This window comes from Sus scrofa, chromosome 8, assembly GCF_000003025.6.
Source record: "Sus scrofa isolate TJ Tabasco breed Duroc chromosome 8, Sscrofa11.1, whole genome shotgun sequence".
NCBI lineage: Eukaryota > Metazoa > Chordata > Mammalia > Artiodactyla > Suidae > Sus > Sus scrofa.
This window is the reverse complement of record NC_010450.4, coordinates 132,831,151-132,845,768: the sequence shown is the minus strand read 5'-3', so window position 1 is coordinate 132,845,768 and position 14,618 is coordinate 132,831,151. Positions and strand designations below refer to the sequence as shown.

General features: G+C 37.6%; 1 protein-coding gene across 14 annotated transcripts in view; it reads left to right on the top strand.

The window, feature by feature from the left end:
- The window catches only part of ARHGAP24 (Rho GTPase activating protein 24), a 744,099-nt gene that overhangs the window by 660,297 nt on the left and 69,184 nt on the right, over nucleotides 1-14,618 (top strand). For 11 of the 14 annotated variants that reach the window (XM_021100782.1, XM_021100783.1, XM_021100778.1 and 8 more), the window contains one exon: nucleotides 12,745-12,867. The exons of the other annotated variants lie outside the window; for them this stretch is intronic. In XM_021100782.1, coding sequence (XP_020956441.1) covers nucleotides 12,745-12,867 — 123 coding nt within the window. The remainder of the gene's footprint in view (nucleotides 1-12,744; nucleotides 12,868-14,618) is intronic. 14 annotated transcript variants of the gene reach the window in all.

Here is a 14,618-nt window from a genome sequence, read left to right as displayed (position 1 = left end):
ATTTCTCATGGGTTTGTTTTTAGGAATCTTGCCTCTATAGCAATATGCCCATCGATCTGCCAGTCTGTATTCAGAGTTGAACCCGATTTAGGTTGGTAATTAGATATGAATTAGACTACATGCCCCCAAACAGCAACTGGTTTCCTGACTTGTAATGCTGCTGCAGACACCCACGGGTATTCATTAAATGTTAATTAATAATGGTATGCTGAGTTGAATTGACTTGTGGATTCTGGCTGATTGCTCTTCAATTTAAAATTATGAGCTACACAGCATCAATCTATCAGCAGGCAGGATCAAATTTTAATTTATTGCATGTGTCTAGAAAACGGCAGAGCTTTAGGAATTCAAAGAAGTAGATATTTGTGCTAGATATGAAAGATAATACATAACAAAAAATGAATACAATGTAGAAGGTCTGACAGCTTTTTCAGGGGCTTTTTCTTGCCTTTGTTTCTCTTTAATTATAAGAAATTCTCATTTGAACTCAGTTATCCAACAATCATTTAAAGTCCAGGTGGCTTTTTCAGTTTTTAGCATATTTGTGGCTAAGTGGATAATTATGAGAACTTGAAACATTCTGTATTGTTCCTGCCCAATTGTTCAGTCCTCTGAGTGGACATTATACTTCTCTTTGCTAAGGACACTCACTATTTTTTAATGTTTTGGAAGTTGTTGCAGATTATTTTGAGAAGTAGAAAGGAATTCTTGAAATATTTTAAGTTTTTTTTAGCTTTATGATGGTTCTCTAAGATGGTTCTCATTTGGAGTTCCCACTGTGGCTCAGCAGGTTCTGAACCTGACGAGTACCCATGAGGATTCAGGTTCCATCCCTGGCCTCACTCAGTGGATGAAGGATCTGGCTTTGCTGTGAGTTGTGGTATAGGTCGAAGACGTGGCTCCAGATCTGGCAGTGTTGTGGCTGTGGTGTAGGCCAGCAGCTGCAGTTCCCTTTCAACCCCTGGCCTGGCAACTTCCATATGCCACAGGTGCAGCCCTGAAAAGAAAAAAAAAAAAGATGGCTCTCATTTGTTGTAAGTGATTTTTAAATAAGACTCCATATTTATGTTTCCAGATGGCAAAGGGTTATGAAAAGTCATAGTTTTAAGGAAGAATTTTAGATTTTCATCCATTTGCTTACTCAATATTATCTAAAATTATAAAATTAACTTTTTAAAAAGCCCAAGAAAACACTTCTATAATAATTTTTATATAACTAATCAGATTGATTCCAATTTGAAATAAAAAGAAAGAAGTTTAGTCTTCTGGTAAGATGGATTTAATGTATTTCTGAGCATTAAAATTAATCTGTGTCCATTAAGGATTTTTTTCTTAAATTATTTATGGGGAGTGCTTTTTGTTAGACATTCCTCAATACTATAGTTATTAGTATTGTATATCTATACTCTATTTAAATTAATATTCCATTAATTAAAGATTAGAAGGCTAGCATTTTCTGAGTCTTCAATTGTAGTTCCATTTTTCTTATTTATATATAAATCTAGAGAGTTATATTTTGTGATTAGAAAATAGCTTTTATTTGTTTTTGGTTAAAGCTCAGTAAACATGTATTTGACGAATTAGATTTCTCTAAATATTTAAACATTTTCTATACACTAATTGAAATCCCTGAATCTTTTTAAACTGTATATTTAATTCTCATTAGCACTTCCATCACCTTCCAGGGCAGACATAGAGACTGGCCAAAATCTCTCCAAGTAGGTCACGAGTTGCTTGGCAACCTATTATGTTCAAGCCTTTAGACATCATAAATATCCTTCTGCCCACACATACTCTGTTTGGTTTCAAACTATCTTTTCACCAACTGATTTGCACTGAAGTGATACTACTTCTTTTTATAATAAAATTTCCTATCTGACTTATTAATCCTCATTGTATGGTCATTGTGATATTGAAAGTTGAAGGACTAACTTATCATAAGTAGTGAAATATTTTAATTCCAGAAAATTTGAAAGGAAACTCAGCTTTTTGAAATGGGTAAGACTGAACTGAGACATCTTGTCTACAAGAAGTTATGTTTTAAGGATCAAATGATCTGTAATGGACCCCAATGCAGTTATTTGTATGTTATTCATGTGTGTTTATTTTTAAAGAAAGTACCCTAAACATGTGTTCATATCACCAGTATGAGAACTAAAGAGAGAAGGTTGGCATTGCATAGTGCTTCTGACAGTGTTAACCATTCTCAACTTGGATTAAGAAGCAGATGTGGCATAGTATTCTTCATAGGAACTTCTATGTCTGAAGTCAATTTGGGAGCCTTCTGACCCTACTCCTTCTGCAGGCTCTTGGAATTAATTGTAATTAGAATGGGTCAGTTAGGTGAGACCCTTTAGCCCAGACATGGGATGAGGAATTAACAGTGTGACTATGGGGACTCTTTTCCACATTTATGGAGGAAATAGCTTACACTTGAGGAAATCATAGGGTTAGTATCTAATATGATTACATCAAGCAAGTTAGGAAAATATTCCTAAGTATCCTTACTTCTGAAACACCAATAATCCTGCCAGTTTAGGTTTTTGACACATTATACGAGTGAGCGCTCTGTGAAGTAGTGTGCTTTTACCTGAAAGGCTTGGTTTAAATTCCAGATCCCTAAGACGAATTTTATGTCTTACCTTCCCAAAAATCTATACATGAAAGCTCATGAAACTCAGAAAATTCATGAACTATGGGAAACAAAACACAGTGTACACTTGAGTTGTTCTGATTGCAAAGTTAATTTTAATTGCTTAAGAGAGAACAAAATTAAACCTAAATCAGAGTTCTTCTTAATTTTACCACAACAATTACTCGCTGCCATTTGTTGAGCGGAATAACTCAATTTTGAGCTATGTATCATAGCGTTTTATTTTAAAACATCAATTTTTTTCTATATACCAAAACACACTTTATATAACTGCTGCCATGTAAAATTGGGTAATTAGCATCTGTGGCAATTAAAACTAATAGTGTATAAAGAAAATTATTCCAATTAGATGAAGTTGCCAGAAATTTCCCATTGTGCAGACACCTAAAACTTGTGTTCAAATAAAGCTAGTAAAATTGAACTTTTAAAAAAATGATTCATCAATTTAAGATGAATTAAGTCCTTTCTTAGGTTGCCCCTAGACAGAGCTGTGAAGAAACAGCAGCTTGATGTGACTCGTTCTTCTTTCAATGATCCTCTTCTAAATGTTTTACGTATTTTGAAAGTAATAACCTTTGGAGGAAATCAATTATATTAATGGTCAAGCCTTATTAAAGATACTGAGGAGGGTGGGAAACTTTGAGCCCAACTTTAAAGAAATACAGATGAGTCTTTAACCCTCCATTCTGCTACATCCTCAATTTTTCCCTCTCCAGTGAAGAATTCCCATGAGAATATAATATTCTGTAATGTTTCTCCTCTTAAGTCCCCTTGTCCTCACAAACCCCCTACCCGCCCCTTACTGCCCCTCATTCTCTGCCCCCCTACACATGAAAATGCCTGGAAAAGTTGTTCAGACTGGCTGTTTCCTTTTCTCTCTTCCACAATCTCAGGAACACATTCCAGTGATGATTTTATTTGTGCTGCCCTGGTTGATCTTTCAAGGTCACCAATAATCTCCGTGTCGCCTAATCCTATGGCTCCTGCTTCCCCTACCTTATTGATCTGTATCGAGTCCTCATTTGCTTTAACCCCCCAACAGCATTTGACTCATCTGATCACTTTGACTCATCTAATCACTTTCTTTACCCCGTCCCTCTTGCTTCCCTTCGCACCTTCTCAGTTCCACATTGCAGATTCCTTTTATTTTCTCAATCTCTAAAAGTCGGCGCTCCCTTGAACTTCTTGTGCTCTAGTCTAGCTACAGTATTCCCTGGGGGTTTCATCAAGGTCTGTGTCTTTATATACTGTCATGTTGGTGACTTCCAAATCTATGCTTTCAGTGTAGACGTCAGCCCTGTACTCCAGCCTTTGTCTTGTTTGCTGCTATATCCTCACCACTTCGAAGAGTGACGGGCACAATACAGGGGCTCCATAAGTATGCATTGAATAAAGGAATGAACGTTCTGCTTTACTTCTCAGGGTTATTGTAGAAACCAGATAAAACAAGCGATACGAAAGTAACTTACCCTACAATTGCCAACTGATATTATTATTAATCTTGCTATTTGCGCCATTCCAAAACAGCAAAAGGAGTGGGATATGAGAGGATTTTTTAAATGTATTTCAGCAGTCTAATCTAGATCGTCCAAAATGGCATGTCTACCCAGAGTCAGTGCCCTATTTCATTCATGAAACTCTCAGCATCAAGAAAAGAGGGATGATGAATCTGTATTCAAGTACAAAAATAAATGCTGTAACATTTGCTCTGATAGAAGTATGGTATCTTTAATGCATGAGGCCCACAAATTTGTTAGACTCAGTAATCCCAGCTTGAATGACATGTCCTTGCAAAACTAGTTGCAGAGTGTTAATCATTTACAATGCAAAGAAGCAATTAGATAAGTTATATGATTCATAGATTCAAAGCCTAGTACTTTCTGGCTGAGTGGCTGTCAGTGAAAGAATAAGAAATAAGATGTGGATACAAGTTAATAGGATGAGTGTGGTTGAAACACTCAAGTTCTAAAATGATAGCCTCCGCCTGTTATAACAACTTCTCTTACACGTTATTGGTTCTCCAACTTTATGATGCATTTGAATCTTCCGACAGGCGTCTTAAAGCACATGTGACCTGGTTCTACCACCGTGGTTTCTGATTCAGCTGGGTTTGGGCCCAAGCATTTACATTTCTAACAAGTTCTCCTTTCTTCCTTTCCTCTTGGACACATACCACGGTTTCATCTCATACTGAAAATGCCACAGTAAAATGTTTCTTGCTATGTTTATATGGAATATAAAGTTCAGTGTAACTCCAAGACGTTTCTCCAAAATTTGCCAATATTCCCCAGTATTAAGGTCATCATTTATAGTTTTAAGGGACCTCCTGAGTAAAAAATGCTTTTAATGTTAGATCCGTTCAAGTCAACAGACTGTCTGCCTTGCTTCTTTAACTGGGAATGGCATTCCATGTGCTGCAGGTTGTAGATGATGTCATTAGGACTTGCTTTCATTCGTGACTTCCATCTGTATCATCACGGCGGGTGTGACACTGATCTGAACGTACAGGTCATTTCTTCCAGCTGCCTTCCTTCTATAAGATGTTAAATTCATTGATCTCCTGAACCAAACCAAGCTAAGTTAGAAGACATGAATTCTGGATACCCTGGCTCTTCCAAGGAAATGTTGTACTTTTATTTCTCAGAAGTTTTAATCAGAAATATTTAATTAGATGCTGAGAAAGCAGTGACTAGGTTCTAGGCCTCTACCATAGGTGAAAGTCAAAATAGACTGTTGGATTTAAACTGAGATCCTGTTGGCCACTCAGTGCGATCTGGGAAACAACTATATTCAAAATGTAATAAATCATATCTTCTTTACAGTTAACGTGCTCAATACAAATAGATTTTTTGAAAACATAAGTCTGAGAAATGTGAAAAATTAGTGGAAATATAAACTATGCCTATTTAAGGCTCAAACTTTTTCATTAATCATTTAAATTAAATGTATTACAATTGTCCTTTTAAAACCATGACAAATATGAAAATCAATATTTACTTGAAAGATGAATCAGTAGTTACTTTCCTATAAAAAGACTTTTCTTAAAAAAAACAAATATATTCAGAATGCTTTTCCAAAAGTAAGCTACTTTCCTGCATTTTTAAAGGATTCAAATTATCGGTATTTAATTTATTAAAAATTTTAGGGTCAAAGTGATGATTCATGGCAATAACAGTAACAGCAGAGCATCCCATGTCCCAACACGATACAGAATATTTTATGGTATTATTCCTCCAACTAATTCACAGCAATGTTATAAGGCAAGTACACTTATCACCGTCACTTTAAACAGAGGGACCGCACAGCTAGTCAATGAGTGATATGAACTTGAGGAGTCTGGCTTCACTGTCCTAACTATTAACCACTTTTCAGTACCTCTTTATAAGCACATATTTGTTTTTGCATCTCGATCCAGGTAGCAGTTTGCTCTAATAGTCACATATTTGGATATGTCTTATGGTGAAGTTTGCAGAAAGGCAATCAGAAATAATTTGTAGAGTACAGAATTTTTAGGTTAGTGCTTTCTATATCTGTAGCTGTGTAAACAGATTCCCAATAAATCATTTCTAAATTTAATTATTAGAAATCTACCATAATTAATAAATGCCAATCAATCTATGATCGCTTAATAAATGTCTACTTACAGCTACTTTCAGATTAAACATAATCTTGCTCTATATTATAGGAGGATTCCTTCTTGTAAAGAGATTGTGCCCTAGTAAGGGGTATGAGAAATACATAAAACAGCATAATAAAGTATTCATAAAATTAAAAGGCAGCTTTAATATTATTAAAATGTAAGACTACATCTAGTAATGTGTTTGTTGTGTACTGACTACAAACTACAAACAGAATGATGGTTACAGCCACTGGCCTTTAATTAATTCTCATTTTCTGGTTTAAGGGGTTTTAAAATTTTTTAAATCTCATTAAAGATTAATGCAACTTTTCTGTTGACACATTGCACTGAAATTTTGCTGCTGTGATATTTGTGAAATTAACCTTTGAGGGAGAAATACTTGGAAAAAACTTGATTAGCAAAGCATATACCAAAACTCATAATTTTCATTTAACAATATCTCTATAATACACAAAACAATATGAAAAAAAGTAAATGCGATATTGAATAAGGCCCATTTGTTTTCTGGCCTTATTTTGTAAATTATGTGCTGTTTTATTACTTTTGTTGTTGTTTTTAAGCGGTGATAGTATCCATAGAAACTTATAATTTGTTGCTTGTACTTCATATAATAACATTGGTTGTTTTCCAAGTAGCCGTCTCCATAAAAGGGAAGAAATGTTTTTATATCTCAGTAATATTCCACTGATATGCTTCAGCATTGACTTCATATCTTACAGGTTATCATTAGAGGTCTTCTCCTAATAAAGACTCAAACTAAGCTTTGAAGAAAGTAATAATTAAAAAATTAAGACCTTGCAGTTGCATGGTAAAAATTAATAGCCCTACTTAGAACATTGAAATATTTTCTGTAAGCCCTAATTACACAGATAGTACAGTAGGTCTCGATTGGCCTGATTTGTAAGTGGGAAAGAGGAAACGGTTTGCCCTTGAAATTATTAGCAGTTTCAGAGGTGTTCACCGAAATGCCCTAACGTGTATATCATGAACTTTGCTTGAAACCAAACCCGGATGTTCGTGACCACAGTTTCCCTTCTGCAACTTGTCTTAAAGTCTAAGTACAAACCAATAATTCATTGTATAGCTTTAAATGTTTGTTTATTTGCGATGATACACATGTAATACCTCACTTCTGATTTATTATTATTATTATTATTATTGACAATTTACAACTGTTTTTCTCCAAGGAGAAAAAAAAAAAGATCTACCTTGGTGACTTTTTTGGGGAAATTTCCACACAATAAATTCAATAAAGTATTTCTTTAAATATATTCTTTAAGGAAGATAGCAGTCCCTTTCACTGAGAAAGTCCTAGTTATTTGACTAGCCTGTACTCTGAGCAATGCTGGGCTCCTGACCCAAATCTTTCTGCGGGAATGTATTCAGGGATGTATTTAGGGAAAAAGGAAGAAGAGGTTATAGGTATATCAGTGAGAATTCAAAATCAAACAATGTTTTTTTTGTTTGTTTGTTTTTTGTCTTTTTTTGGGCTGCACCCACAGCATATGGAGGTTCCCAGGCTAGGGGGCAAATCAGAGCTGTAGCCACCAGCCTACACCACAGCCATAGCAACTCAGGATCCGAGCTGCGTCTGCGACCTACAACACAGTTCACGGCAACACCGGATTCTTAACCCGCTGAGCAAGGCCAGTGATCAAACCCTCAACCTCATGGTTCCTAGTCGGATTCGTTAACCACTGAGTCACAACAGGAACTCCCAAAATCAAACAATGTTAAGAAGCACTTAGTGGAGTTCCCGTTGTGGCACAGTGGTTAACGAATCCGACTAGGAACCATGAGGTTGCGAGTTCGATCCCTGCCCTTGCTCAGCGGGTTAACGATCCAGCGTTGCCGTGAGCTGTGGTGTAGGTCGCAGATGCGGTTCGGATCCTGCGTTGCTGTGGCTGTGGTGTAGGCTGGCGGCTACAGCTCCAATTAGACTCCTAGCCTGGGAAACTCCACATGCCTCGGGAGCGGCCCAAGAAATGGCAAAAAGACAAAAAAAAAAAAAAACGAAGCACTTAGTGAGATGAGTGGTGATTACCCTCCAGCTCACCTTGGTTTTTTATGGATTAGTGCTTTCATAACCATGCAATTCTTATCATTCTTTTCAATTTTATATATTCCAAAACAACATGTGGTTGAACATCTGGAAAATACAGAAAAATGTGAAAGGAGAGCAAAAAAACTTCTAATCCTGGCAGTCACAGACAATCATTGTTAAAATTACTGTGTATTTCAATCTAAGATCTTGGAGTTCCACTGTGGTTCAGCAGTAATGAACCTGATTAGTTTCCATGAGGATGCAGGTTCAATCCCTGGTCTTGCTCAGTGAGTTAAGGATCTTGCATTGCCCTGAGCCGTCTGTAGGCTCAGATCTGGCGTTGCTGTGGTTGTGGAGCAGGCCAGTGGCTATAGCTCCTATTTGACTCCTAGCCTAGGAGCTTTCATATGCCGCAGGAAGAGCCCTAAAAAGACAGAACAAATTTAAAAATTTTAAAAATCATAAGATCTTATTTGTCTGTCTTTCTACCTCTAGAGATAATATTATTTGTAATTTTTATATTTCCTTGTATATAATAAAATGAATATTAATACCTTGTATATAATGAAAACATATTAATAAGTATTCTTCAAAATCCTGTTTTAGGGACTGCAGCATAAGGCATATTATCCATACTGCTATAAGCACTGAGCGTTTTGTTGGCGTACCGTCTCCAATATTTCCTCTTAATACTTGAAAATTATTTGCAAAGTTTTTCATTCAAAATACCATCTTTTGTTTGGAGTTTTCTTATGGCCCAGCGGGTTAAGGCTCCAGTGTTGTCACTGCAGTGACTTGGGTTGCTACTGTGGCCTGGGTTCGATCCCTGGCCTGGGAACTTCCCCATGCCACAGGAATGGCCCCCCATGATTTATCTTTTTATTTTATAATTATAAGAGGAGTTGAAATTTTCACATGGTCAATATTTGTATTTCTTTTTTGAATTAACTGTGCATCTACTTGAATGTAGATTTTTTTAAACCTATTTTTAAATTTCACATTAAGCTTTTCCTTAATCTACTAAGTTCACTAGGCTTTTCTTCACCTACTTTTGAAATTTTGTGCAAGTTAATCGTGGCAAGTATTTTATTTCAGAGAATTTATTTTATTTCTGGGAGGGAAACAATTCACATCAAATGCAAACACATAGACGATCCCAGTGAAAGGTGGATGCTTTCACGTATTTTCAGTTACATGTGAACAGGTAAAATTGAATGATGTGACCTACTTGGTTAACTTGAAATCACAAGCACGCGAAGTGTTAACACTAGCACTAAAGCATTGCTGCTAACGCAAGGCAACATCTAAAAGGTGTGTACAATTGACTTTAATATGTGTTCTTCAAAATGTGTGCAAATTCACCATCATGATAGTATTACACAATCAAAATAAAAAGTAAGCTTGCATAGATAGTTATGTTGAAGCAGAATTTAAGAATGGACAGTGTGTACTGGTTATACCCTGTACGTCTGTATATGCACATGTGCGTGGATTGAGATGACCGTGACTACGATGCTTTCAATCCCGTGATAATTACATCCCAGGCTGCTTTTTAAAATTTCACCTTTTGAGAGAACTTCAGATTCACCAATAGTTAAATGGAACATTAAGCCCCATGAAGGATTCATAAACAGAGTGAAACTTGATCTGCATGGTTGAAAGTCAAAATTAAATTCATACATTGATCACATCATACATTTAATGTATCGTCTTTGAAACTCTTCAATGGGAAGGCACAGTGCCAGGCCCTTAGAATTAAAGGATTATGAATTAGAACAGACAGCATCTCCAGTTAGAAATCATATAACTTTAGTACAGAGAATTCAATGCATGGCTGTATAGATATCTCTAATTGTTGTAATCACGTTCTTAGCAATCAGTCTTTTATTTCCACCGAGATTTGAGATTCGTAGAAAAAGTTTTTCTAAACCTTCTCCCCCTCTTGCTAATTCACTGAGGAATCAAGATCTATATCCATGGGTGCAATTTCATATCCCTGATTGGCAGTCAAAATGAGATTCGGGGTCAGACACACAGCATCATTTTTAGAGAGAGAGAATCAAATGAAAAGTCAGGGGATAATGGCCAGTTGTATTTATCATCCTCTTTGTCCCCTGCTTTTAGGCAGAAACACACTCCAGAGGCTGTCACTCACTCTCATTACTAGGGCTGTTTCTGCTGAGGCTGGGAGGGACACAGCAGGATATTGCTGTCTGAATTGCTAAGCATCCTCCAGGGAAGGACAATAATTAAAATATTCTGATTTCAAAATGGTAATTTTTCATAAGTGGATCAGAATACAGAATAAATTTTTAGCACTGTGCCACGCCAAATGAAGCATCTTTTTAATTTGTCATTTAATTCTTTCTTCCACTTATATGTGATATAGTCATGCATGTACATATTAATGTGTAGCAAATTTCCATACATGTACAATGGACAATTTTAATGTGCATTGTTATGTATAAAAGAAAGATAGTCTATTAAAGAATTCCCATGTATGAATATTATTAACTAATTTTTCCCTACTTAACTAGCACACTAGACTAGTTGTATATCTCTGAGGTCAAATTTAATGTAATACGTCCTTTTTGCATTTGTAGGTGTAGGAAGCAGTTAAATCAGACCGAATTAATATTTACAGAATTCTCTTTTAGCCAAACACGGTGCTAGCATTTTAATTTACTTTTTCATTTAATTCTCACCAAAATTTACTGTATAGGGATTATTATTTCTAAAGCCTGACTAAAGATCTTGAGTTTCCAATATTTTATGATTTCCCAGAAGTCATACAGCTAATATAAAAGGGATTGTGATTTCGGCTCAGTTTTCTCTGACTTCCTGAACCTATGCTTTTTCAGGTACACGTTGTTTCAAGTGGTAATTGACCTAGGATGGACCTAGAGGGGCGAGAGGGTCATTGTTTCCCTAATAGTGGGATGTTCTCTTTAATGTGAGAAGGCTCATCTTGTTTATTCAAGAGGTTTGTAAATATTAGGAAACTGATTTGATGTGGTCCCTAGCCCTCCCCACCCCAAGTCCAGTTGTACTGATATATAAAACACTACTGCTGGTTGTTCACATGGTTGGCTTCAAGGTATTGCCCTTCTCTGACCTCCACCTGTTGTATGAATTTATACCAATGCTAGGAGAGTTGTATTTCTCAGCCTAGGGTGTGTGTATGAAATTCTGAGGTCACAAATGCAAATGGCTAGAGTTTTCAATGTTGTGACTGAGGTCAATGTGTGACAGAAGAGGGAGTGGGGAGACCCATTGTACATGGAAGGGTGCGAGCTCCTTATAAGGTGTTTGTTTTTGAGCCCCCTCAGTGGCAAGGTGCCGGACCGGGCTCTCAGAGCGGAAGGGTTATGACTTAGAACAGATGGCATCTGCCATGGCCTTAAAAAGAAACAAACAACTACCATGTCTTCAACAAACGAAACAGTTGGAAGTGAGTTAACCCAACCCAAAGCTGCAAGGTTACCGCACCGGGTGAACATCAACTGTTCATAAATTGTTTGAGCACCTTAGAAGTTGCTATAATACTGAAATATTATCAGAATTCAATTAAGTACTTAATGGTCTGTTTTCTTCATGATTCCTCTGCGAACAACCCTAATTCTGTTCAAAGAGAGTCAAGCAGAGCAGTCACTGATACTTGTCCACAGACAAACCCCTTTAAACGTAAAAATGCTTGAAGACCTCCAGCATTATGTCAAAGTTGATATTAGAGATTATAGGGATTTTCAAAGGTGTAAGTTGGTTTGGGGGGTGGGAGGCGGGGGAGTAGGAGATGCTGCCAAGCTTGGAAGCACTGCTAGGATTTCCTAAAGCTCACCTGTGAGGCGAGGGCCCTCTAGGTGTTGATCTGGCCACTGCGACGGGCCAGGCTCATGCCTTCTTCTGTTTTTCCCAAGTGGCTTGTCTCCCTTTTCTGGAACTCCCACGCTCAGCCTTGATGAGCCGCTGGCCTCACTGTGTGAGCAGAGTCAGACGGTTCCCACTTGCTTCGGCCGGCAACTCCGGCTCTGTGGCCCACTCCTCCATCCTTCACGTGCCTTTTGCTCTTTTTCCCCTATTCAGCAGCGCAGTGTGAATAGATTGGATTATGAGTTAATGCAGGCCTATGGATTGTTGCTAGGACCAAAGAACAGCTAGGCTTTGTTTGGGGAATGACTTTTGTTTGCTGGCTTTCTCCTGGAGACAGAGGAGCCTTTCCTTTTTAAGCAGACGTTTTCTTTCCCCCCATGCTGAAACCATGGTAAACATTTCCGATTCCTTGGGTGGAACCTAGTGCGAGCTGCGTTAGGTACGGTCTCTACCGCAGAGATCCCCTCGGAGGCTGCTGACGGGCCGTCTTCCACGGAGCACACACTCAGGCGTTACTGTTTGCTGCTGCTGTTACAGGAGGCAATCGGGAGCGAATGACGGCAAATCATGAGAGCTACCTCCTTATGGCGAGCACCCAGAATGATATGGAAGACTGGGTCAGGTCCATCCGCCGAGTCATATGGGGGCCATTTGGAGGAGGTGAGTGTATTTTAAAATCGCAGAAAAACAGAAAGGTAGGCCAACCCTGTTCATCTTTCCCCCCCGCCAGTGTCACTGTCAGCTCCTACCTCCAGGTGGATGAAGGTTAAAAGAAAGAGTAAACTATGCCTTTACTTTTAGACACACGTCTAAGCAACTCCTAGAAGTTTGCTTTAGGTCAAATGTCATGAATAACCAACCTTCGTCCATGAGTGTTTTGAATTAGAAAAAGGGGTAATATTTTTTCAATTAATTTATTATTTTTAAATGCTTTTTATGTTTTCCGTTATAGTTGGTTTGAATATTTTTCTTTTATTTTGGATTTTTCCATTTTATTAATAATACATAGTTATGCGCCTGATACCATAAATACAGATAAGTTAATAACAGGTAGATGGGGAGCAAAAAAAAACATTTTGACTATTCATTTTGGAAGAGATTTCAGCACCTAGATGCTCGGTGGAATCAAAGATGAGTAGCAAAGCATTGGGTGACAATCTGCTGATTATCAGATTAAAAAGAAGAAGCCTTACGACTAGGAAAATAGTTGGATTTGAGAGTTTTTTTAGTATTACTTAATGCAGTGTAGAGAATGAATCATGTGAAGAATAAGCTATGTGGTGCTGTGGATAGAACTGAAAGGAGGAAGGAAGGATAAAAGACGTGAACTTTTATATCAAGGAATATAAAATAGGATGATATAAATAGAAAAAACATTTAAAGAAAAATTCAATAAATGGAGCCAAATAAATAAGGACCTCAACATAGCCCATCTGTAACCAACCTGTATTTCCAAGAACTTAAAACCTAATTGTTTCATGTGGCTGTAGCTATAATCAATGGTATGAAATCAACTTCGTGTTTAGGAAAGCAATCACAATGTTCGTATTTATTTTGTATTCTCTTTTGTGTGTTGTCAGCATCCCGATTTCGGAAGTGATTTTTTCTTTTCCTCTTAACGTATTAGATGCTTCTTTGACCGATCACCTTACATTTTAGAATAACGTCAAAAGCTTCGTTTGAAAATTTGAAAAGTGTTAAAATAGTAAAGATGCCTGGAGGACACGTTGCTCTTTTACGAAAGCAGTGATTCGTGTCTGGATGCTGCTCTTTAGCCGGATCTCCTCTGGGTGGAGGGAGGGAGAGGTTCGTACCCAGGGTAACCATTCCTCCCAATCTGCCTGATACCTCAGGCTAATTATTGATGGTGCTACTTTTCCCTCTCACAGTGTCCTAGTTTGAGTGACAACTTACATGGTCGGCCTGTTCATACTATAGAATGTCTAATAAGTGGGCTGAGATCCCAACCCGGTGCCTTACAGAGGATTCCTCGTGATTATGCGTCAGCGACCCATACTCAACAGCTAGAGGTCTGCTGTTAGCTTCAGGGTCAAGGACTTATGGGGAAGCCCAAGGGGATGCCTTTTAAAGTTCTTGTTCTTTCGGAAGACCACCTTTCCCCTCTGTTAGCAGATTTCTGAGTTCAGGAGGATTCTCCATATCTGCTAAAAGTGATCTTTTCTTTCCATCAAGTGTGCTATTTTCCTTCTTTCTTCCTCTTCCATGTGTCCTTTTCTCGAGGAAAATGAATGAGATTCAGTTCACGTCACCAAATCAGTGGCCACAAGAAATCCTGTCAGCCCAGGGATATCACAAGAGATCTCAGTGGGACCGGGCAAGGACTATATATTAATCTGCAAATTTATGAACCTGGAAGGGATGCTCTAGTAGTTGATTGGTTTATATGCTTT